The sequence below is a fragment of the Equus asinus genome, chromosome 5 (genome assembly GCF_041296235.1).
Source record: "Equus asinus isolate D_3611 breed Donkey chromosome 5, EquAss-T2T_v2, whole genome shotgun sequence".
Lineage (NCBI taxonomy): Eukaryota > Metazoa > Chordata > Mammalia > Perissodactyla > Equidae > Equus > Equus asinus.
The window spans coordinates 102,294,198-102,320,120 of record NC_091794.1 but is presented as its reverse complement, the minus strand read 5'-3'; the positions used below and the strand labels follow the sequence as shown (position 1 = coordinate 102,320,120).

The window sequence follows — 25,923 nt, the reverse complement described above, 5'->3', positions numbered from 1 at the left end:
AGTGCTGCCTGTAATAGTTCTGAAGAATTTTGTCATTCAAGGCTTTAGTGAAAACATTGCCATTTCCCAAGAGTTATAATCATCAAATTTTCATGTATAGGAATCTAGGCACTCACTACAGATTCAGTAAACAGATGATTATGGTTTTATTGGTTTAATTAAGCTTATCTTCAGTCTTCAAGTTTTCTTAAACCCCTTCTAATTAGAACCAAAAGGTAGTTTTTCGTGTAAAAAAAGTATTACGTTCATAGCAGCATTATTCACAATATGTAAAAGATGGAAGCAACCCTGGTGTCCATGACCTGTGAATGGATGAACAGGATACATACAATCAAGTATTATTCAGCCTTAGAAAGAAAGGAATTTCTGACATGTTTCAACATGGATGAACCTTGAGGACATTATGCTAAGTGAAATAAGGCAGTCACAAAAAGACAAATATTGTATGATTCTACTTATATGAGGTAGCTAGAGCAGTCAGATACATAGAGACAGAAAGTGGAATGGTGGTTGCTAAGCAGTTTTGTACACTGCTTGCAGATGTGCAGTTATACATGTATGATAAATTCCTATGAACAGAATTTCTGGGGATGTGTACTTAGTTCTCAATGCTAGATACTATCAAATTATCTTCCTAAGAGGTTTCTCTAATTTATACCCCAGACACTGTTGTGAAAAGTGCCTATTTTCTTGTACTCTTAGTAATACCTACGTATTGTTAAAATTTAAGTCTTTGTGTTATATGGTACTGTTCTTTAAAATTTGGATTTTCAAAATTTTGAGTGAAATTGAGCAGCTTTTTTGTTTCATTTTGATTTTTTTGGTGGGGAAGATTTGACCTGAGCTAACATATCCATTGCCAATCTTCCCCCCCTTTTTTTGTTTTTACTTGAGGAAGATTAGCCTTGAGCTAACATCTGTGTTAATCTTCCTCTATTCTGTATGTGGGATGCCTCCACAGCATGGCTGATGAGTGGAGTAGGTCTGCACCTGGTATCCGAACCTGTGAACCTGTGCCGCCTAAGCGGAGCCAGCGGAACTTTTTTTTTTTTTTTTTGAGGAAGATTAGCCCTGAGCTAACTGCTGCCAATCCTTTTTGCTGAGGAAGACTGGCCCTGAGCTAACATCCGTGCCCATCTTCCTCTACTTTATACGTGGGACACCTGCCACAACATGGCTTGCCACATGGTGCCATGTGTGCACCCAGGATTCGAGCCTGTGAACCCCGGGCTCCTGAAGCAGAATGTGCAAACTTAATTGCTGTGCCACAGGCCGGTCCCGCCAGCAGAACTTTAACCACTCCACCATGGCGCTGGCCCCTGAGCAGATTTTTTGAATGTTTTTGTTCTGTTTTGTTTACCAATTGTGTGTATGTGTGTATTTTTTAAAAACTTCCTATTCATATATTTTGCCTGTTTTTTGTTTGGGCCTCTGTCTTCTCCCTTGATTTGTAAGAACTGTTTGTATATTGAAGAAATCATTTATTTCTTATGCATTGCAAGTATTTTTCCCCATTTGTCTTTTGACTATATTTTGCTATTCAGGAGCTCTAGTTTTTATGTATTTGATTTATGTGGTCTTTTCCTTTATGACTTAGGGATTTTACCTCATGCTGAGAGTCTAGACCCAAGATTATACAGCAAATTAATAAAGTCTGTTTGGGAGAGGTTGGGGAGAGAGAGAACACAAATCAGCAAACTATTATGGATCATTCCTTCTCTTCCTTCTTTTTCTCCCTTCCCCCACACCTCTCCAAGTGGAGACACATCAGGGTATTAGCTTTTTCTAAAATGAGACTAGGGCTCTGTGGTTGACTGCCTCTTGCCAGCATTAGGGACTCTGAGTCTGTCTTTTGCCATCTTGGTAATTATTCGTCCTTCCTCAAAAGAGTGATTAAAAGAAGAATATATTATTTAAGAATAGTTTATAAGTCTATTTTATATGTTTATTTCACAGTAGGTTTCCTGAAAGAATTCTGTATCACCATGAAATGAAAAGAGCAGGTTTTGAGTGTCATCAGTAATGGGTTACTTATCTTCCCAGTCAGGCATGCTTGAAATAGAAAATGTCTTCCAGGTTTGCCCAGTTAGAGGAAACGTGGCATATTGTTGATTCATGTTGAGATAATGTAGACACTTGTGACTAAAGGAGATATAAAATCTTTTGTATTAAAGGACAGTGACAGATACTATTTTATATCTTTTAATGTTTTATCAAGACATAATTCATATGGCATAAAATTCATCCTTTTAAAGTGTACAATTCACTTATTTTTAGTATATTCACAGAGTTGTGCAGCCATCACCATTAATTTAAGAACATTTTATCACTTCAGAATGAAACCCCATACCCATTAGCAATCACTCCCCTTTCTCCCTTCTCCCCAGCCCCTGGCAGTCACTAACCTACTTTGTAGTTCTGTGGATTTGCCTGTTTTGGACCTTTCATGTATATGAAATCATAATATGAGACTGGCTTTTGTTACTTAGCATAATGTTTTCAAGGTTCACCCATGTTATAGCATGTATTAGAGCCTTTTTCCTTTTTATTGCCAAACTATATTCCATTGTACAGACATACAATATTTTTAAAACCTGTTCATTAGTTGTTGGACATTTGAGTTGTTTCCACTTTTTGGGTATTATGAAAATGCTGTTATGCACCTTTCTGTACCTGTTTTTATGTGGACATACATTTTCAGTTCTCTCGGAGTAGGAGAGGGATCGCTGGGTTATATGGTAATTCTAAATTTAACATTTTAAGGAGGGGCTTGCCCCGTGGCGGAGTTGTTAAGTTCTCGCGCTCCACTGCAGGCGGCCCGGTGTTTCGTTGGTTCGAATCCTGGGCGCGGACATGGCACTGCTCATCAAACCACGCTGAGGCAGCATCCCACATGCCACAACTAGAAGGACCCACAACAAAGAATATACAACTATGTACCGAGGGGCTTTGTGGAGAAAAAGGAAAAAAATAAATAAATAAAATCTTTAAGAAAAAAAATTTTAAGGAACTGCCAAACTGCCACGGTGGCTACACCATTTTACAGTCTTACCAGCAATGCATTAGGGTTTACATTTCTCCTTGTGATCACTTGTTATTATCTGTCTTTTTTATTTTAGCCATCCTAGTGGGTGTGAAGTGGTATCTCATTGTGGTTTTGGTTTGTATTTCCCTAAAGACTAATGTTGCTGAGCAAATTTTTGTATGTTTGTTGGCCATTTGTATATTTTCTTTGGAGAAATGTGTATTTATATCCTTTGCCCACTTTTTTTTTTTGAGATTTTTTATTTTTCCTTTTTCTCCCAAAGCCCCCCGGTAGATAGTTGTGTATTTTTAGTTGTGGGTCCTTCTAGTTGTGGCATGTGGGATGCCACCTCAACGTGGCTCAGCGAGCAGTGCCATGTCCGCGCCCAGGATTCAAACCGGCAAAACCCCAGGCTGCCAAAGCAGAGGGCATGAACTCAATCACTCGGCCACTGGGCTGGCCCTCTTTGCCCACTATTAAATTGCATTATGTCTTTTTCATTGTTGAGTTGTAGGAGCTCCTTATCAGATAAATAATTTGCAAATATTTTCTCCCTGTTTTCTCTGTGTTTATATCAATTTTTGATATTTATCTTGGATTGAGTAAACCATTAACTTTTAATTTATCATTGTCATGCTAATGATATAAATTTGTCTTTATCATTGTAAGTAACTGTTAAAACTTAAGTTTTAGTTTTGGTTTTAACTTACTTTAACTGTTATAACGAGACATGACATTTTACAGATCTTGCCATCTTATTTGGTTATGTCCAAATTGCAGTTTTGCAATCTAAGTATATGATTCTGAGTTTTACACTGTATTTAATGTGTTGACATATGGAGGTGTCAGTAATTGTGAATGAGGTAGCTTTAATATCTACCTCTCTTATGTTGATGACAAGCAATAGCTTTGATTAATTTTAAGATTGGAATTATACAGTTAAAAATGGTTAAAATAGCTAGTTTTATGTTGTATTTTATCATAATAAAATTTTTAAAAAGTTTGACCTGTGATTATATAGGAAAATGTGGCCAGCTCTGATTTAAGTGCTATTATAATGTAGTATTTAAGTTTCTAGGGATTCTGCCTTTTGGTATACTTGAAGGATTTTCAGTCGCTGATATAGGAAATAAAATAAAGGTCTGACACAGAGATGAAACCAGTCTTTTGATCTAAATATAAGATCAAGTGCGTTGATTTATAAGTTAGTAATTCCTTTGTAAAAATTCTTGCTATAAAAAGGTAGTATAAGTGTTGATGTTACTGCGTTATTTCAGATGGTGTGGTGGTTGTAATGGATATATTTATGACCCCACTGAGTTCGAAAGAGGAGTGATTTTTAACATAAAAAAACAAACAGACACAAGCATTTATTGTCTTTAGTATTATAGGTAGCCCAACCAAGCCTTAATATTCATCTTTTAGGCCTTTTTATTCCTTTTTTTAAAAAATTATTTAATTTTTTATTTTTTTGAGTAAGATTAGCCCTGGGCTAACTACTGCCAATCCTCCTCTTTTTGCTGAGGAAGACTGGCCCTGAGCTAACATCCGTGCCCATCTTCCTCTACTTTATATGTGGGACGCCTACCACAACATGGCTTGTCAAATGGTGCCATGTCCGCACCTGGAATCCAAAGTGGTGAACCGCTGGCCACGGAGAAGCGGAACGTGCGCACTTAACTAACCGCTGTGCCACCCACCCGGCCCCAGGCCTTTTTGTTCCTTATGGTGTGTTCATTTGCTCTTTGCTTTCTGTTTATACTTATTGATCATTTTCTGTTTCTTTTTTTCTTTGTCTCCCAAAGCCCCCTAGTACATAGTTGTGTATTTTTAGTTGTGGGTCCTTCTAGTTGTGGCATGCGGGATGCCGCCTCAGCATGGGGCCGTGTCTGCACCCAGAATTTGAACTGGCGAAACCCTGGGCCGCTGAAGTGGAGCACACGAACTTAACCACTTGGCCACGGGCCGACCCCCTAATAAGAACTTATACCTTTTCACTTAAAGGAAGCACTTTACGACTTGGCTTTGGCATATCCAAATTGCCAGCATCACTATTCTTGTGCTTTGGGGCCATTGTGAAGTAAAATAAGAGTTACTTGAACACAAGCACTGTGATGCAGAGACAGTTGGTCTGATAACTGAGATGGCTGCTAAATGACTAACGGGCATATAGGTAGCATGTACAGCATGTATGTGCTAGGCAGAGGGCTGATTCACCACCTCCCAAGCAGAAGGGAGCGAGATTTCATCACACTACTCAGAATGGCACATGCGATTTAAAACTTAGGAATTGTTTATTTCTGGAATTTTCCATGTAGTATTTTTGGGCCATGGTTGACCTGGTTGGTATGGAAGGAACTATTTCAGTTTTTCAGTTTTCTTTTCCAAATTAAAAAGGTCCTTTCAGCAGTTCATTTACACCAAATAATTTTGACCTGAGAAGTGAAACCATGAATAAGGAGGGGACTGCTATATTCCATTGTATGTATATACCACATTTTGTTTATCCACTCATCCTTTGATGGACACTTGGGTTGTTTTCATCTTTTGGCTGTTGTGGATAATATTGGTGTACGTATTTCTATTTGAGCCCCCGTTTTCAGTTCTTTTAGGTATATGCCTAGGCATGGAATTGCTGGGTCATATGGTAATTCTCTGCTTAACTTTTTGAGAAAATGCCAAACTTTTCCACAGCGGCTGCACCATTCTACAGTTCTACGAGCTATGGACAAGGTTTCAGATTTCTCCATATCCTTGCCAACACTTGTTCTTTCTTCTCTTTTTTTTTCTTTAAATAATAGCTATCTTACTGAATATGAAGTGGTATCTCATTGTGATTTTGATTTGCATTTCCCCAATGACTAATGATTTTGAGCATCTTTTCCTGGTTTTTTTTTTTGCCATCTGTATGTCTTCTTTGGTGAAGTGTTTTGCCTATTTAAAAAAAATCGATTGAGTTGTAAGATTTCTTGTATTCTAGATACAAGTCCTTTGTCAGATACATTGGAAGGTATTTTTTAATGTTTATATGAAAAGAACTATTTCAATTATTATCAGTTTTCTTTTCCAAATTAAAAAGATCCTTTCATCAGTTCATTTACACCCAATAATTTTGTTACTTCTAGTTCAGTTGTGTGATGAAACTGGATTTTAGTATTATGTTTCCCTTGTGAGAGCTAATAACTTAAACTATACTAGAGGATATAAGAAGAAAAGTTCTGCTTTCTGATAGTGCTGCCAGCTTCTTCAGGGGAAGTGCAAAATTATGATCTTGGATTGTCAGCAAATAAGAGTGCTATATTTGAAAGTGCTGCTCCTGCCGTTCTAAAATGCCAAATTATAAGTGCATAAAATATAATTAATTCCCAGTGAAATTTGTAGAATATTCATGAATTATTTTATTCCAAATAATTATATTTCTTGTATGTATGCTTCAAAATATAAAAGGTGCCTTAAAATTTTTCTTTACAGACATAGTAAACTTTCTTTGGAATAAAAATAACATATGGTCTATCATAGATTTTCTCAGATTTATTAATGAAAAACACTTTTAATTATACCTAAGTTATAAATTTTAAGTTTTCTTTTAACCCCTTGAAAAAGAAAATTCAATAGCAAAAAATTTCATTAAAATTTTAGACTGTCACTTGCAAATGGACACACAAAATATTTATCTTGCCTTCAAGTAAGCAGTGTTGCAACTCATCTCTTTTTCAGTAAGATCATTTTCACTTAATGAATTAAGATGGAATTTTTATAAAGTAACTTTCTAGTTTCAGTTTTTACTTTAATAATCTTTTAAGATTTGTAGGTTACTTAGATCAATTTTAGGCTCAAGATCCTTTTTTTAGAATGTAAAAATTCCTGAAAACTTCTGAGAGATTCATTTGAGCTAAGTGTTGTAGAAACGTAAAAGACAGTTTAGTAACTATTATATTTAAGAAATGAGAGCAATAAAATAATGTGATTAAAACATTTGTAAATACTTGCCCCAAGAAAGAACAACATGAGTGTAGAAGCCATTTTAAATGTTACTTTGCAGCCCCTCCCCCATACATGCATAATGTAAATTGTCTAAAAATAAGAAATTTTCAGAAACTGTTTTTGGAAAATTATTGCTGTGCAACAATAATGTTGACTTTATCTTTTCCAGATATGGCCGCGTGGAGAGTGTCAAAATTCTCCCCAAGAGGGGATCTGAAGGAGGAGTGGCTGCCTTTGTGGATTTTGTGGACATCAAAAGTGCACAGAAAGCTCACAATTCAGTCAACAAAATGGGAGATAGAGACCTACGCACGGATTATAATGAACCAGGCACCATTCCGAGTGCTGCTCGGGGATTGGATGATACAGTTTCCATAGCATCTCGTAGTAGAGAGGTTTCTGGGTTCAGAGGAGGTGGTGGAGGGCCTGCTTATGGCCCCCCACCATCACTTCATGCACGAGAAGGACGTTATGAGCGGAGACTTGATGGGTAAGTTCCAAGGTTTCTCTAGGCAGGTATTTTGTATTTGATATGGTGAGAAACAGAAACTCGTATTTAGGGGCCCCAGATGGATTTAAAGTTTTGGGCATTCTCAATGTTTCCTATTTTGGGTTGGAAACGGAAGTGATTTCTATCCCAGTGGCTGGTATCTTATGGAATCGTAGAGGATATTTCCTGCAGCTGGTTGGATATCTACTCCTGACATATAAAGTGGTGGAAGATTTTGTGTGGCAGCATCAGTTTTGGAGTTACCTGTCTTCTAGAATTAATTATTCCTTCTCTTGGATAATGTTAAGGCCTTCCTTGGATATATCCCTTCTACCTGATGGAGCTATTTGGCTACAGATTTTGTGGTTGTACTATATGGAATATTTCTGGAATATTAGAACCTACCGATTCTTTTAGAAGTTGATATCTGCTTCTCAGTCTTCACCACATCAAGTGTACAAGTGAATTGGATTGTCACCAAAAAACCTAGCAGACCATAATGATTCAACCACTTGGATTCTACAAACAATACTTTAACCTGGAAATGTGTATTTGGATGAAGAAGAGTGAAGTCAGTGTCTGATTTTTCCATTTTGGATCTACACAATTTCCGTGTTGGAATTATACTCCTTGATGGAATGGGGAAAAATCGAGATGATGGACGTTCCTAAAACCTGGAATATAGCCATTCTTTTCTAATTGCTGGAATGTATGGGATGTCACGCAGTCAAGATTCCATTAGCCCAGGGGAAGAGGATTACTATCTTATTTCTTAAGCAAGTTGCTATCCAATTAAAGGTACTTTAGCTTTGAACACATGGTGACGATCAGTTGTGGATACAGCAATCAAAATTGACTGTGCTGGATGGCTACAAAGGTGAACTATTGGCGAGCAACTGTGCCTTCCTCATTTGGTGGAATCATAGAGGATATTTCCTCTTCTGTCAGCTGCCTGATTCATACTTAGGGCTGGAAATTTTTATGAATGTGGATCAATTTATAATTGTCTACTATCTCAAGAAAGAAGTCTGGGGGTTTGAGAGTTACAGTTTGTCTGGGACTGCTTGCTTCCAGTGGAATTATTTTATCTGGTCACTAAGATTTTTTTTTTCCTTGTGGTTCATCTAAATATCATTTGACACCCTTGCCCATTAAGAAGGTGGATTACCCCCATAAGAGGGGCCAAAATTGGGGAAGTTATGTTCACAATTCTCTCCCTAGATTTAATTGGGATTATAGGTCGTGTTTCCACAGTTGGAAAAGGTTGGTATGTCCTGACCTGTGTATATTAGCCCCTCTCCTAACCCAAGTCACACTTTCTCTTTTTTCCTCACTAACTCTAGAAGTATTTAGTACTAATAGATGAATCAGAGAATAGTTGTTAGATTTCAGCTCTGCTAGCTCTTGTGCCTGCCTTCTGTATTTTCCTAATGGATAAGAACTTGGCGTATTTATAAAATATCAGCTGTAGCAGTAATTCTCCTAGAACTATTGCCTGTTGCTTCTGTTATATCATTAATAACAGCTTTCACTGATTAACATTTGATAAGGTGCTAATTGAATTATTTATGAAATTTTCTCTTAAGTACCAAAGGAAACCCTCTTGTTTGTTAGACATTGAAATAATCTATCCAAATTCCAGAAATGTAGTGAAAGGAGAAAGTCATTTAATACATTTAATTAGGAAAGATTTTTTTTTGCCATGCCAGTTGCTTTTCATAGTAGCAGCGAAAAGCAAAAATAGCCTAGGAAGGTATGGTTGCTAATAAGTGAAATGGTGAGTGAAGATGAAGATTAGTTGGAGATATTTGGGATCTAGGCACATATTGGGGACATTGTGTTAGTTGTAAGATTTTTGCTAGGTATTCTTCTTTGGAGAGATTGTAATTCTTCTATATCTTTCATGATTTCTTAATCTCTTTTGATAGAAAACAGATCCAAAGATAAGGTTGAGAAGAAACTCAACCTCAACTTGAAATTCAAGTGAAATGATCTTTTAGGAACTCAGGAAATGAGTTCTGGTCTCCGCAAAACTAGAGAACTTAAGATTTCTTTATAGGATTAGAATTGGTTTTTAATAACGCATAATTGCAGGTATGCTAAGGCTGACAAATATTCATGTCCTATGGAAATATTTTTTAAGTTAAATCATTGTTAATAGCAACCTTAGAGTACCTTACAGTTCCTGAAGTTGCCTAATTTTATGATAGGCAACTTGAGAATAGCTAAAACCTAAGAGAACATATTTCCTATAACCATTAAGATCAAACATTAACAAATTGAATCATGGAAGAGGTGTTTTAAAAATTCTGTGCAATTTGGTAGCACAAGGAGATAAAATAACCTTTGTTCTTTAATTAATAAAATTTACCATAGAATAGCATGTGGCAACCCAATATTTTGATATCCTAAGTGTTTTTTGTTTGTTTGCTTGTCTCTTTAAGGTTCTTTTTATTATTAAAGTTGATTGGGCACAGCAATTTACATAACCTAGTAATTTTTATAATTACTCAGCAAGTTGAAAGTTAGTGAGAAAAAGTTATTTAAATATTTTTCTGAACTTTGAAAATGCCCTCCTGCTGCTGGGACATGCATTTCAATAGGGCTTTCATGTCTATGTTAAAATGTATCATGGAAATTTTGCTTAAAATAAATTTGCAAAGAAAATAAAAGTTTGGCATATATTTTAATCAGATGAAAGTATAGAAAACTTTGATATTAAAATAACAGTCTCTTCTTGTTCCATTAAACTTAAAAATGAAAAGGAGGTGGCATTTGTATATTTCTGTATATAAGTCAGAAAATCCCTAAAAAAAAAGAGCAACTGATTGGCAGAACACTAGTCATGAAAGCCCAGTCTACAATTAAGACTATGATTGCTCAGCTGTGAAAATAGTCTCTGGAGTCAAGTAAAATGTTAAGCTTGTTAGTGTTTGCTTACTAAGTAGGTTTATGCTGTTCAGAAAATGACCAGTTGCAAAGACAAAAGACAATGCTGAAGTGAATGTTTGCATGACTTGCTTTTAGTTTTGCTTGCCCCTTTCTGATTGATTAAATATTTTTCCCCCCTCCTAAATGCAGGGCTTCAGATAACAGGGAGCGTGCTTATGAACATAGTGCCTATGGACACCATGAACGGGGGACGGGAGGATTTGATCGGACAAGACATTACGATCAGGATTACTATAGAGATCCTCGAGAACGGACTTTACAACATGGGCTCTATTATACTTCTCGGAGTCGAAGTCCAAACCGTTTTGATGCTCATGACCCCCGATACGAACCTAGGGCTCGGGAGCAGTTTACACTGCCCAGTGTGGTACACAGGGATATCTACAGGGATGATATTACCCGGGAGGTCCGAGGCAGAAGGCCAGAGCGGAATTACCAGCACAGCAGGAGTCGGTCACCACATTCATCCCAGTCTAGAAATCAGTCTCCTCAGAGGCTGGCTAGCCAAGCGTCTAGACCCACAAGGTCCCCTAGCGGCAGCGGCTCTAGGAGTAGATCCTCCAGTAGTGATTCAATCAGCAGCAGCAGTAGTACCAGCAGTGACAGGTAGGTTAACAGCCTTTTGTTATCACAGACGAGCTGTTGAATAAATTGTCACAATTTCTGCACCATCAGTGATAATGATTTTTAGCATAGTAATATATTTAAAAGAAACTAATCTTGGATCATGTATTTAATGAGTGAAGAAACTTTGATTAGCCTGCGGCCATTGAATTAACCATTCTGTCAAGTACTTGAAACTAAGTGATGATCTGCAGATACTGCGTCATCCTCCAGATGCTCAATATTGAAATTGCCAACTAGGAAGAAAAGTGGTAACTTTAGCTGTGTGAAACGAATCTGTGCCACTGAAAATGTGGCATCTCTTTGAAATTTTTAATTTCTTACATGTATAATAACTTCTATTATTTTGGTTGAAAGTTCGTAAAAGCTGTTTGATTAAAGACGTACTGGTGAAATATGTTGTTGACACTTATTATCAACGACTAAATCAACTTATGAACACATTTTAACTAATTTTAGCATCAAGGTGTGGTAGCCAGTTTATAGACTCAAGTAGAAAAACTTTCTTTAAATGCAGGTTCTAACTTTGCTGTTCACTAAGCCTGAGTAAGCGAATTTCATTAGTTGAAGTTTTTTTTTTTTACGGAAGAGTTTTATTCTAAAGACGAAAATAATAAATTGAAGGTAATCTTAACAGAAAATAGCTTAGAAGTTAGGTATATGGGTTTTGAAATCATAGATCTAGGTAGATGGTGTGCTTTACTACTTTTATAATCTTGGACAAGTTACTTAAACTTTCTAGGCCTCAGCTTCTCATGTTTTATAAGAACCATACTTCATAAAGTTATTTTGAAGATTAAATGAAAAAATGTGTGTAAAGTGCTTATCTTGATACCCATATACGTTATATAAATACTGCCTTTAATAATTTCTAGTTCTTATTATTACTACTTTAGATGTTGATAATCTTTGAGCATTTCCCATTTCCAGTTATTGTTATTCAACCTGTTAATCCCAGATATCCTAGTTTTAAATTTAGATGATATATATTTTAAATTTACAGGATACAGATCCTTTGACCTGATTACAATGACCAGATTAGTTATTCTTCTTTTAGTGTTGCCTGCTTAGAATTAATTTAAGAAAAGTGAATGATTGTGTAATTTGTGAATGGTTCCTTTTAGGTCTCTTAAATTTTCTAATTCAAAATAATAAATGGAAACATTTTATACATCTATTATCTGTCTAGATGTAATTCAAACATTCTGGAAGATGTAGCATATTATGATGAAACAAGCACTTAGTTTTAGGAAATCAGGAGAGTTAGGTTCTGTCTCCAGCTTGCAGCTCTGTGACATGAATGAAAATCCTTAACTCCTCTTGATTTCATTTGGTATATTGTTGAGATAAATGATTGACAAGATTCATTTGAATTCTATAAACTGATTATAAAATCTTGTTCTGTTCCACTTTTTCCTACATAGAATTGTCTAAGATATTCAGGTTTTAGTCATTTCCCCCAAACCTCCCTTTTTAAAGGGATGCCACTACATCCCACTGGCTCAAAATTTTTTGAAGAGCCAACTGATTGTGGAGGCATTGAAGTTAGAGGAGAAACACGATACAAGGCCTTCAGGATGGTATTGTACTTTAGTGGGAGTTAACAGTGGTTTGGGATCTGGCCCTTAGCATTGTAGACTCAAAAGCTTGAACCCAGAGGTGATCTGGTGGAATTTAACAGAGCTAATTCCTGTTTATATAATCAAAAGAAACAGTTGTATGCTTCTGACTATTTACAGTCAAAAAGATAACTCCCACAAATGCAGGATGAGCTTAGAACATCTATGGTGGCACTAAATTACAGTTGTAGAGGGTATTTCCTCTTCTGTCAGCTACCAGATTCATACTTGGAGCTGGAGATTTTTATGATTTTGAGCTATGAAGGATATGTAGGACTTGAGCAAGAAGAGATGAGTTTTAGGCTAGACAGGGAACATTGTGAGCAGGAGGAACAACTTGAAGAGATACAAGTGGGTGGAAGAATGTTTTGAGAACAGCAAATAATTTAGGATGACTTGACCACGCTAATGATTTTGGGTTTTATTCTTGATGCAGAAATGAGCCATTGAAGGATTTTGAGAAGGGAGATAGCTTGTTGATATCTGTGCTTTAGAAAGGCATCTGGTGACTTAGAATAGGAGAGAGATTCCGGTTAGGAGGCTATTTCTATAGCTTGGACAAGGAAAACTTGGACTGTGAGAGTGCCTAACGTGGCACACGTGGGAGAGACATTGTATTAAGAATCAGATTATGTTGATTTATGAAAAACAGAATGAACTTTTTGGAGATTTGACTGAATAATCAGCATTTTGATGCTATCCTGTAGGAATAGGACCAGGTCTTCCTTCATGCACACTGCAGAGTCTAGTATATTGTCTTTCTCAGAGTCATGTTCAACAAATAGTTGAAATACATAGACACAGTTCTTAGTTTACAGGAAAAGTAAAGCAAAATTGATGTAAATAGGTAAAAGATGTGATCATTATATTGTGATTGAAGCAAGTACACAGAAATAAAATCATTTGGTATTCAGAGCATATCCATTATCCCTGGGTTCAATCTCCCTTATCAGATGTCCTCTATAATTATGTTGACTTCCACGTGTAGTATTATGAGATGATATTTGGATTCAGAATGTTCAATTTCCTTTTGGAAGAAATAAGTTCTCTTTTGTATCTTTAAAACTTTATGATTGTGAAACTGACATTCCAAGTCCTTTAAAAAATGTTTAAAATTAGCATCTTATAGTAGACAAAATATAGCTTGGTTTTATCTATAGAAACAAGTTTCTATTCTGTCTGCATGGCTGACTGGGAAATTAATCACCCTCTATCACCCTTAATTGTTACAGCTTTAGTGAACAGATTCCTAGCAGTGCATTTCAAATGAGTAAACATGGGATTAATGGCAGTCTAGTTGTGAAGTCCTTATAAATGATAGGCTTAGTATTCAACTAGTGAGAACTGGGTTGTTTTTGTTTTTTATTTTAAAGATTTTGTTTTTCCTTTTTCTCCCCAAAGCCCCCCACTACATAGTTGTATATTTTTAGTTGTGGGTCATTGTAGTTGTGGCATGTGCGATGCTGCCTCAGCGTGACTTGATGAGCGGTGCGATGTCCGCACCCAGGATCCGAACCGGCGAAACCCTGGGCCACCGAAGCAAAGCATGCGATCTTAACGACTCAGCCACGGGGCCAGCCCCAGAACTGGGTCTTAGTAAACTTTCCTATGTGCAGCCCTGTGCTGCTGTATTTCTTTCTTTCTCTGTAATGGTCATTTAGGGAATCACTTTTCCTTTCAACAGAAAAATTTAAATACACAAATTCCACAAAAGCATTTATTTTAAAAGCCCTTCCTTGAAGTTGAACATGCTTTCTTTCTATAGTTTCCTCTCATTGGGTGTTTTTTCTATCACGTTTTAAGAATTTTTTTAATATAGGCTAAAGGAATTGAATAATTTGCAGTTAAATTAATTCATAAACTTTCCTAACACCTTAAAGTAGTTTTGACTGAGTTTTGTTTCCCGGTTGTTTACTTTGATTACCACCAGAGACAGTTGGGCTGGCTCAAGGTCCCTGAACTTGCATGGGGGAAAAAAATTACATCTTTTTACTAACCTATAACTGAAATTAAGTGTTGCCTCCCATTATGAAAATAGGCAACAAAAAACCAGTAGTATTAACAGTATGAGTTACTTTGTTACCAATATAAATCCATAAGCAATTTATTATTATTATAGTTGCACATATCTCAAAATTGGGCTTATAGTCATCATTACTGGGAAATAGTTATTAAAACTCAGCATTAGGTATTGTTTAATGTTAATAAAGACATACATTACTGTATCACCGAAATTGAAACATTTTAATTAGTGTGTCAATATAATTGGTTTTCTTTTTATCCCTATTTATTTTACTTTTTGCCTTTAGAAACATTATTCTGAAAAATGGTCCGTAAACTTCAGCAGGTTGCTGAGAAGACATTCTGGCACCTTCATAGCTGCAGTTAGCCCTGGGTTCTACAGCATATAAAGGTTTACTGAATGAATGGGGGGAAAATGGATGAAAGGGTAATGGGAGGGAGTTGAGAGTTGGATAATCCAAAACTTTTCTTGTTCCATCCCCTCCCCTTCAATAGGTTACTTCCCGAAATCTCTTTTTAGGCTAAAGTTAACTTTGGAGTTTACATTTAGCCATCTATTTATTTAACGAATAGTGCTTTTTTTGTGCATTAAATTTATGGAATAAGATAGCAGGTTGTATGAAGTCTCAAGAATAGAGTCAGTTTTAATTAAACACTGGCTATGGCTAATCCAAAACAGAAAAATCTACATGTGTCTAATTAAGAGTTAGCTTGTAATTAAATTAATCTGTGTGTCTATGGCTACGTGTATCTTTTCCAGCTTTACCAAAAGCAGCCCCATCTTCTGCCCTCTTAAAAATTTTTGGGCTGGTAGTCAGCCTTTTCCTTTTCCTTTGAACCCTTTGGTTTGTTTAAAGATGATGTTAGGTAACTACAGACTTTTTTTCTTTCTAGCCACAAAAAAAGACATTTAGACGGAAATTCTTAAAATGAATGTAGTAATAAGAAAGATAACTATATGAAAATAACTGTAGTGGGTGACATCTCATTGTCTCTTGTCTCTGGCTTTCAGTAAGCCATGTGGCCTTAAATTGTGCTTAGTTAGCTGTTAGGAGAAATTAGAATTTTAGAGCAATCTTTCGTAGATAGATTTTAAAAACTGTAATAAGTTGATTTTAAAAATGTATTTGATGAAATTTTCCTCATATAGTTATTACATTATTAGAATTTCTTTTTAATTGTCATAAGTTGAAAGATATAATGAAGAATCTTGGGGACAGGAAAGGAAGAGAGGCATGCTTTATGTACCTCTCTTGTCCAGTGTATTAGCTTTTCATTAGCATAATTTACTTTTTATTGAAAGAGAAATGAAAAATATTGTTTTTCTTTTTTTTTTTTAAGATTGGCACCTGAGCTAACAACTATTGCCAATCTTCTTTTTTTCTTTCTTTCTGCTTTTTCTCCCCAAATCCCCCTAGTACATAGTTGTATATTTTAGTTGTGGGTCCTTTTAGTTGTGGCACGTGAGATGCCACCTCAACGTGGCCTGACAAGCGGTGCCATGTCCGCGCAGGATCCAAACCAGCAAAACCCGGAACCGCAGAAGTGGAGTGCGCGAACTTAACCACTGGGCCACGGGGCCGGTCCCTGAAAAATATTTCTTATTGCTAGGTATTTGTAGAACTTGTTTGTATATTTCTTTTCTTTCTTTTTTTTTTTTTTTAAGATTTTATTTTTCCTTTTTCTCCCCAAAGCCCCCCAGTACGTAGTTGTGTATTTTTAGTTGTGGATCCTTCGAGCTGTGGCATGTGGGATGCTGCCCCAGCATGGCCTCATGAGCCGTGTCATATCCGTGCCCAGGATTCGAACTTGTGAAACCCTAGGCCACCGAAGCGGAGTGTGCAGACCCAACCACTCGGCTATGGGGCTGGCTCCATGTATATTTCTTTTAAATTATATATGTTGAGTAAATTATATCAAGTTGTCTACAGCCCCACTCATTTTTTTCTAATGTTAGTTAATTTAAGATTAATTTACCTGAATTATAGTTAAACAGTAATTAGAATATTCAACAAATTCTGGATTTTTACAACAGATATAGTTAAAAGGAATGTGACCTTTTTAACTAAAAAAGTGTTAGCATGAAAATCCCTAATCTGATAGGAAGCTTTTTTTCCCCTATAAAGACCAGTTCTTTTAATCATTTTCCGAACAATCTAGATGTTATAGGTTACAGTTTCCTAGAGGGAGAATTTTATTCCAGTATCCTTTTGTGTAAGATTTCATGAGGAAGTTTTGCAGTTCATTTATTTTAGTTATGAGAGATAATTTCTTTTCATGTTCATGTAGACAGTTCAAAATTGATGTCATCTTGCAGCCTTGTGAAAGAACATGGATGAGAGTGAAAAGGTGAGAAAGAAACCATTGGGAATGGTAGCGTTGCAGGTATCAAAGTGATAGTGATAGTGTACCTTCCATTCCTCTGATTTTACAAGTATGCTTATTTAGAATGTTGATTGGGGGAAGATATGCTCATTTCATTACCTGGGTGTACAGTTTGTTATGATACATATTTTATGCTGGAAACTGTCAGATATGGCAGCAGTTTTAATACACACATGAAGTAAAAGTCAGTTTCTTAAAGTGTTAAAGGAGTTAATATTATTAGCAATTTTTTGGTAATTGTTGCAATGTTTAATCATAAAGACTTTTTTCTGAATTATCATCACCAAAAGTGTTCTTCCCTATAATGAATAGGGAGATAATTTCTGGACGCAGTTGGAGATAAAATTTTGTTTTGTTGCACTGTGATTCCTTATTCTCAGATGTATTTTGTGGGGCCAAAATAGTTTGTATATCACTAAAAATAATGTCTTTTAACCTCAGAGAAAATGACATAACTGAAATTAAACCGTACTTCAGAAATGGGTGACTAGAAACTATGTTTGTAGCTGCATAGGATTGAAATGAGAGTAGAAATTAAGTAGGTTTTATTGCATAATACCAACTTTCTCCTCTTTGCTACTCTGTTTATACCTGTTTGAGATGAATCACTTTAATTGAAATGGGATTTTTTTGTTCTTTGAGTGTATAAAGAGAAGATACCTGTGCTCAGAGACCACTGAAACATACATGATACTAACTAAAATGTGAAAATCAGCGATCAGATGCTCATTGATATTGGGGATAACAAGTGAAGTATATGTTTTGGGAGCATTCAGAGAACTTTCAGAGAGGACCACTAAAGGTTTCTCTAAGACTTTAAGAAGCCAAAGTCAAGAATAATAAACATTCTTACGAGGGGTGTAACTTTTCTTTTCTTTTTTTTTTTTTTTCTTCTTCTCCCCAAAGCCCCCCAGGACATAGTTGTATATTCTAGTTGTGAGTGCCTCTGGCTGTGCTGTGTGGGACACCGCCTCAGTACAGCCTGACTAGTGGTACCATGTCCATGCCTGGGATCTGAACTGGTGAAACCCTGGGCCACCGAAGCAGAGTGCACGAACTTAACCACTCCGCCATGGGGCTGCCCCCTCCCCCCACCTTTTTAAGGAGGGATGTTTCTTACTTTATCTTTTGCCCCTATTTTCATTTAAAATGAAAATATCTGCACTCTTATTTAAACCTAAGTAAAATACCATAAATTTCATTTTAAATAGCAGATTTTTTCTGGATTTCACAACCATTATTTGCCTGTTTTGTCCTTCTGCCTCAGTTTTACTTTTTTTTTTAAATGCATTTTCTTTTTTTTAAAGATTTTATTTTTTTCCTTTTTCTCCCCAAAGCCCCCCAGTACACAGTTGTATATTCTTCGTTGTGGGTCCTTCTAGTTGTGGCATGTGGGACGCTGCCTCAGCATGGTTTGACGAGCAGTGGCATGTCCGCGCCCAGGATTCAAACCAACGAAACACTGGGCCGCCTGCAGCGGAGCGTGCGAACGTAACCACTCGGCCGCGGGGCCAGCCCTCAGTTTTACTTTTTTAGATAGTTGAAATTATCTGAGAATTCAAAATGTTTTGCTAAAAGATCAATGTTAAGAATAAAATGTATTCATTGCCGGGGACCTTTCCAGCTATTAAATGCAATTTTTATCTTGAAATTTGCAGCTCTTATTTGTGATGGAATTAAGTGAAAGCCAACTAGTGGTTTTATGGACTGTATGATTAACTGTTCTCTCTCCTTGAAATATTGGTATCTAAAAGTTCTTTAAAAAGTTACCTACTTGGAGGGAGACGGGTTGGTGGAAAAAAAAACGGCAGGCATATTAGTGTGTCTGCAGTCCTGAAGAAAGCCATTAGATTTAGCACATTGTCTTGCCTCATTTTGAGTGGCTGCCTTAAATACCTACTACTTTCCAAAATAATAAGCATTTGCTCATTCCCTGCTTAATGCAGTTTTGGGGCTGTTTAGCAGCATGGGATAAATGTTTAGCAGTGTGTGCTTTGGGGAGAAGTGCACCAAATAAGTAAACACACACACACAAAGACAGACAGACACATATATATCTATATTTTTGGTAGTATTCTTTTCATTCCCATCAGTGGTAGGCAAACTGCAGAGATCACTTGAAGAGCCCCCATTTTTGAAACACATTCCTTTCTAGGCTGCTGTATAGTTTGTTGTTGGGCAGTAAGCTACACACAGTCTTTTGGAGTCATGTTAACCAGCCAAGCCTTTTTTGTACTAAATTATGGAAAATGGAGGTATTTGCTTTCTAATTGCTCTGGTGGGCTTAGCTTCCATTATGGAGATCTATAAATAGATCAGTTTCCTTTCTGGTTTTCCTTTTTTGTCAAGTACAGCATTTAAGTAAGGTTTTAGAGAGGTGTAGGTATTGTCAGTATTAGGGTTCTGTATGGAATAGGCAGTTTTAGAAATAAGTGCTGGCCTAACCCATATTTGCTCTGTGATGGGCACCGTACTTTCATTTAAGATCCCCTGATGTTAGGGAAATGAGAACAAGGTAGACTTTACTCTGAGAGTAAATCAGGAGAGCTCGTTGTGTGCTGCCTGGGCAGCCTGTGTGTCTGAATATTGTGGAAAAAGCTAGGAACTGCTTGTTTGTGAGTCAAACCAGCCTAAACTGGAATCATCCAGTTCGAGTTGGCTGCTTGCCACCTCCCAGAGGCTTCCTTATTTTGCCAGAGTTTCTGCCCGGCCCTCAGTCCAGGGGGCGGGGCCAGGCAAGGGGGAGCAGGCGGGCTTCAGCGCTGCGGGGAGGAGCAGCTGTGGCTGCCAGTTAGCCGGGTTCACTCCTAGAGAGGATGCAGTTCAGATACAGTAAGAAGCCAGCCCAAAACTAGAAGCTGGTGTGAACCCTGCTATTTTCAATACATCTTCCCATTATTACTCCTTTGATTTCACTGTAACTTTTTGTCTTCTGCCCTTTAGAAGCTGTCTTGAAAAGCAGCTTCTGCCATATCAAACACTGCTTGGGTACATGACAATATGGTCTGCATTTGGTGATAAAGAATTTCTTACCAAAAAATAAGTTAATGACCAAAGTTCCCCATGATCTTAGCTTTTAGTTAAGTTAGTCTGTTTGAAGTAAAGAACTGTCTCTCCTTTCCCCCTTTTTGTTCTTCTCACTTGGGTGGTGCTGGGGTTTATTTTGGTTTGATTGATTGTTAGGTAGAAGGAATGAAAATAGGTTTGTTTGGTTTTTTAAGATTTTATTTATTTTTTCTTTTCCTCCCCAAAGCCCCCCTGATACGTAGTTGTGTATTTTCAGTTGTGGGTCCTTCTAGTTGTGGCATGTGGGATGCCGCCTCAGTGTGGCTTGATCAGCGGTGCCATGTCCGTGCCCAGGATTTGAACAGGCGAGACCCTGGGCCGTGGAAGCAGAACACATGGACTTAACTGAAAATAGGTTTTGGGGTAAACATGTCACTTGGTATCTCTGTGTTTCAATTTAATCTTGATGTAAATATTTTTAAATGTTTTGAAAATTAACAAAATAATTCAGATTAAAGTCCTAAACAACAAATTTTAAAATTAAAAATGCTATGCCAAGTTGTGCTTATTTGACTTGGAAGCAAATTCTTAAAAAAAACCCAAAACTGGGGCTGGCTTGGTGGCAGTGGTTAAGTTCCCGAGCGCTGCTTCAGCAGCCCAGCGTTCCCAGGATCGCATCAAGCCATGCTGTCGTGGTATCCCACATACAAAATAGGAAGAAAAACCAAAACAGTATTATGCTTAAATTGCAAGTTTTTAGTGTCGCGGCTACTTTGTGCATAAAGGGCCTCTTTCTTAGCTTGCCTCTTTGAGAAATAAGGGGTTAAGTGATTAAACATGGCCTGATTCCTGATCAGAGAACATCTATAAGTCACTAAGCAATATTAAAGCCGCAAATAAAAGAGTACATTTATTTTTGTCTTTCTGGATGCCAGGTCTATATAGAAAACATAAGTTTCCATAACCTTGCTTATGTTTTAAACTTTTGGAATGAGCCTGAAACTTCAGCTCGTCTTTTTTTACTTATGGTGAAAGATTACTCAGAGCAGTTTTGGTGATCTCTCTGTTATCCTTTTTGGGTTGTTTCACTTGGAGGCTTTCTATGGTCATTCTCAGAAGCCGTGGTATAATTTCACCCAGCCCTGAACAAGAAATAAAGACACAGAAATAAAGGAAAATGTGGTATTCTCATTTAAAAATAAATATTAGCATTTTCTGAAGCTCAGAGTTAGCCAAGATTTCTTTACAGGCACCCTGCCCCTAATTTTTTTTTTGTAAATCTGTGTCTTAGAGTATAAACTGAGTGATTGCGTTTATCTGTAAAGAGTAGTTTTGTGATTGCTGCTTCTGTGAGAAAACAGAGAAAGAGCACCCTCTGGTAATTTTACTTAAATTATTAGTCATTCATTAAGTTATATGCTACTAGAATTTACTGCTGCTAGAAATTGCATACAGTCACCTTTATAGAACATTTTTCTAAATCCACTTTGTACAATAATGAACTTACTCTTTCCAGGTAGATAAAATAGTAAGTGAAATATATTTTTAAATTAACTTTGTAAAACAGAGTGGGTTTTTCCTAAGAATCTCAGAGTCGTACTCTAAAAACATTTCTTGGTGTAGAAGAGGAGATTAGAAATATATGTTAAGATCAGGGTAGTGACATATATTGTTAGAATCAGGTGGGAAAACATATATAGCTCCATAAAATAGGGTTGGACATTTTTAGAATTTGTCTTAGTTAATAACTATTTGAATTTTTCTTAATGCCATTAAATTAAAAAAAATTTTTTTTAACTTACGTGCATTGTTGATATAATCCTGACCAAGGGATGGTGGGTTTTTTAAAAAATCATTAACAAAGATAGATCGTAAAGTTTAAAGTGGTAAGTACCCTGGAACTGAATTCCACTTTTTGTATTAATTCCTCTGTACTTTTAAAGTGGAAATTTATGCAATTAGGAATCATTTTGCTCATATGTTGGAGTTATCTGGAATTATGAGAAATATAAGTGACTTTATCAAGGTAACACCCTGATACAGGTTTTTCTCAATGGTTTTATATATACTATAACAATTATTTTTAAATGTGCTAAACCTCTAAAGCGTTACCTCTCATAAGTGACATTTCTTTAAGGATTCTAATGGCTTTAATTTGGTTTCTTATTTAAAGGACGATATGCTTGTTTATTGGGCATATTTTTGGTTCTAGAACTAGCTTGTCCCATACTGTATCCACTAGCCACATGTGGCTATTGAGCACTTAAAATTTGGCTAGTCTGTGTACCAGTACTGAGCCATGCTATAGCACGGATAAACCTCCAAAAACATGCTAAGTGAAAAGCCAGTACAAAAGACCATGTTATATAACTGTTTATATGAAATGTCCAGAATAGGTGCATTTGTAGAGACAGAAAGCAGATTAGTGGTTGCCTCTTGCTGGGGCTGGAAGAGAATGGGGAGTGACTGCGAATAGATGTGAGGTTTCTTTCTGGGGTGATGTGTAGCTACTAAAGTTACATTATGATGATTGCATAACTCCATAAAGATACTAAAAACCATTTATTGTACACTTTAAAATGGGTCAGTTTTATGGTGTTAAATTATATCTCAGTAGAACTATTTAAAAAAATAGACACTGAATTTTGAACACGTAGCAAAAATGTATTAATTTTTATGTTAAGTGCATGTTGAAATATCTTGAGCATTTTACATTAAATAGAATACATTATTAAAATTCACCTATTTCTTTTTACTTTTTAAAGCATAGCTACTTAAAAAATTTAAATTATATTTTTGGCTTCTATTAAATTTCTATTGGACAGCACTGTTCTAGAACCAGGTTGTATCAAGATATAACATCATGAAATAATTTGTACATCCATTTAGTTAAGTGCTTTCCATTTTGCTTAAAGAAGAATAGAATCCGTTATTTTTCTTTCTTTTTTTAAATTCTCAGGACCCTTCTATCTTTTTTAAATTATGGGTTAATGGAAAAGGCTCTTGGGACTCTTAAGCCTAAAGTATTGACTGAACTACTTTAACAAATTTGGTATTGGTCAGGCTAAAATACGTGTTGATTTCCAGAGTGACCAAGAGAATGTTTCAGCTGTTGAAAACTTTAATATCTAAGCCCCTAAATAAATTAGTTTAATCCCCTAAGAAGAAAATTAAAGCATTTTAACCAGAGTAATCTTTTTTAATTAAAAAAAATCTTAACCTGAAGATAAATTTTTATGTGATGGCTAATACTTTTGATAGAGGTTTAAAATATGTCTGTTAATATACAGTGGAATTCTAGTGTTGGAATTAGAATAAGACACACATTTAATAGACACCCGTGTTGCTTCTAGACATGATTTATATGACCAAAACTGGAGAGTTCCAAGATTCTTGGATGTTATTTTCAGTGCTTGGTGGAGGGGCAGACTAACCTCCTGAATGTGCTGTGTCATGGTGGTTGGAGCAGTTTGGACTGTAGCTTTGTGTTTGTTTCCACTGGAAGAAACTGCAGAGGAGTTGTTTAAGCAAAACGACTGTACCACTTTACGCTGGAGTTTCGTAGTGAGTAATTTGAAGTCATTTATAAGTAAATAAACAAGTGCATCAAACAGTAGATGACTTTAGGCTTCCTGGTGGGGAGTTAGGTTTCCTTCTAACCTCTTGGGTCTGGAACTGCTTTGAAAGTTCAAAAGTGGGAAGTAGCAAACTTCTTCTTTATTCTGGATAGGTAGGAGATGTAATTAGTACTCAAGTTAAATTGGAAAAAGGCAAAACCCAAGGTTCAAATTTAATTTTGTTTTGGTAAAGTCTCCAGCAGTTGTGTGTAACCATTTGGAATAAAAAAAGCACAGTTTCACTCAATCTGTACGCTTTCTTGGTTTATGCCTTTTGAAACATTTTAGTTGTTCATACAAGAAATATATCTGGTTTTCTATACTGTGTACAGTTAAGGGAAGGAGAAAATCCCATTGTTTAATAATTGGCAATTTAGATTTCTCTTCAGTCTGTCTCTTGAATAAAGCATCCCATGATGTGGCTTTGTTGCCATGCAGAAGGATTTTTTGTTCCTTAGGCAGACACGTTATATCTGCTTATTACTGTCACAGAGCATGTATGTTTGATGCTTTTTGTTTTGAGTTACTTGAGTAGCGGGTTTTCTGAGTTTTAAGAGATTGCCAAGAATGCCGTGAGTTTGTGGGCCCACGCTCTTTGGAATTTAAGCTAAAAGTGTACTCTAGGGCCAAGGTTGTTTTGGATAGAGTGAGAATACTTAGAAAAATATTTTTTTCACTTTACCCACTATGCGTTTTGTCCTTAGCAGAATCTGATCATGTATCTGCCTCCTCAAAAATCTGAACATAAAATGGTAAGCAGCACTTTGTGACTAGGTCTCTGCTAGTCCATCATCTTACAGTTCTTAAAGTTAACTAGGGAATTTTAGGCCCCCTTAAAGCCCACCAGAAAATAAGCCACATGCTTCTTAGTAATAGATTAATACGAGCATAGCCTCTTTCCATTTTTGCTGTTATTAGAAAAATTGTTGTCATTACTATCAATCCTCTCCAGAACTTTTTTAAAATTTTCCTTGAGATTAGGATAGTTTACAACCTTGTGAAATTTCAGTTGTACATTATTGTTTGTCAGTCGTGTTGTAGGTGCACCACTTCACCCTTTGTGCCCACCCTCCCCCCTTTCCCCTGGTAGCCACTAATCTGTTCTCTTTGTCTACGTGTTTAACTTCCTCGTATGAGTGGAGTTGTACAGAGATTGTCTTTCTCTGTCTGGCTCATTTCACTTAACATATTACCCTCAAAGTCCATCCATGTTGTGAATGGGACGATTTTATTCTTTTTGATGGCTGAGTAGTATTCCATTGTACATATATACCATATCTTCTTTATCCAGTCATCAGTTGATGGGCACTTAGGTTGCTTCCACGTCTCGGCTATTGTAAATAATGCTGCAATGAACTTACGGGTGTGTGGGACTTTTGGAATTGCTGATTTCAAGTTCTTTGGATAGATACCCAGTAGTGCGATGGCTGGGTCATATGGTATTTCTATTTTTAATTTTTTGAGAAATCTCCATACTGTTTTCTATAGTGGCTGCACCAGTTTGCATTCCCACCAGCAGTGTATGCCTCTCTAGAACTTTTTCATCTTCCCAAAGTGAAACTCTGTAGCAATTGAACAGGAACTTCCCCTTCTTCTCTCACCCAGTCCCTGGTAACCACCCTTCTATTTTCTATCTTTATGAATTAACTACTCCAGGTACCACAGATAAATGGAATCATCTGATATTAGTCCTTTTGCATTTGGCTTATTTCACTTAGCATAATGTTTTAAAGGTTATCCGTGTTGTAGCAAATGTCAGAATTTCCTTCCTTCTTTAAGACTGAATAATATTCCTTCAGGTTTTTTGGGGTAAGCTTTATTTATCCGGCAGTCATCCTGTAGATTCCCTGCTTGCGTATTCCTTTTATTTAACCTCACCTAAAGACAGTAGTGAGCTTTATAACATTAACTGCAGCTGTAATTGCATCCCACCCCACGGTTACTTGTTCTTAATCTTTTGTGAGAAAGCTACCACATGTAGCATGTTTAACCTCCATTTTAAACATTACTTCCTGCCAAAATAAGGCATTCTTTAAAAAGTAGTTTTTAATGATTTTGTTTTTTCTCTCATTTATGTAAACTTTTGGATTTAAGACTAGGAAGAGAAATAAAACCAGTTATTTTAGTAGTTGTGGTTGAATTTACCACTACTTTAATGACCATGAACAATAAATAGGTTTATATTTAGTCTTAATCTTA

General features: G+C 36.4%; 1 protein-coding gene across 9 annotated transcripts in view; it reads left to right on the top strand.

The window, feature by feature from the left end:
• SPEN (spen family transcriptional repressor) overlaps positions 1-25,923 on the top strand; it is an 80,819-nt gene that overhangs the window by 16,301 nt on the left and 38,595 nt on the right. For 4 of the 9 annotated variants that reach the window (XM_044769761.2, XM_044769758.2, XM_044769759.2 and 1 more), the window contains exons 2-3: positions 7,179-7,499; positions 10,581-11,057. In XM_044769761.2, the coding sequence (XP_044625696.2) occupies positions 7,300-7,499; positions 10,581-11,057 (677 nt within the window). In that variant the 5' untranslated portion in view covers positions 7,179-7,299. Of the gene's footprint in view, positions 1-7,178; positions 8,763-10,580; positions 11,058-23,534; positions 23,672-25,923 lie in introns of those variants that run through there. The other 5 variants (XM_070510976.1, XM_070510977.1, XM_044769762.2 and 2 more) reach the window with 3 other exon arrangements.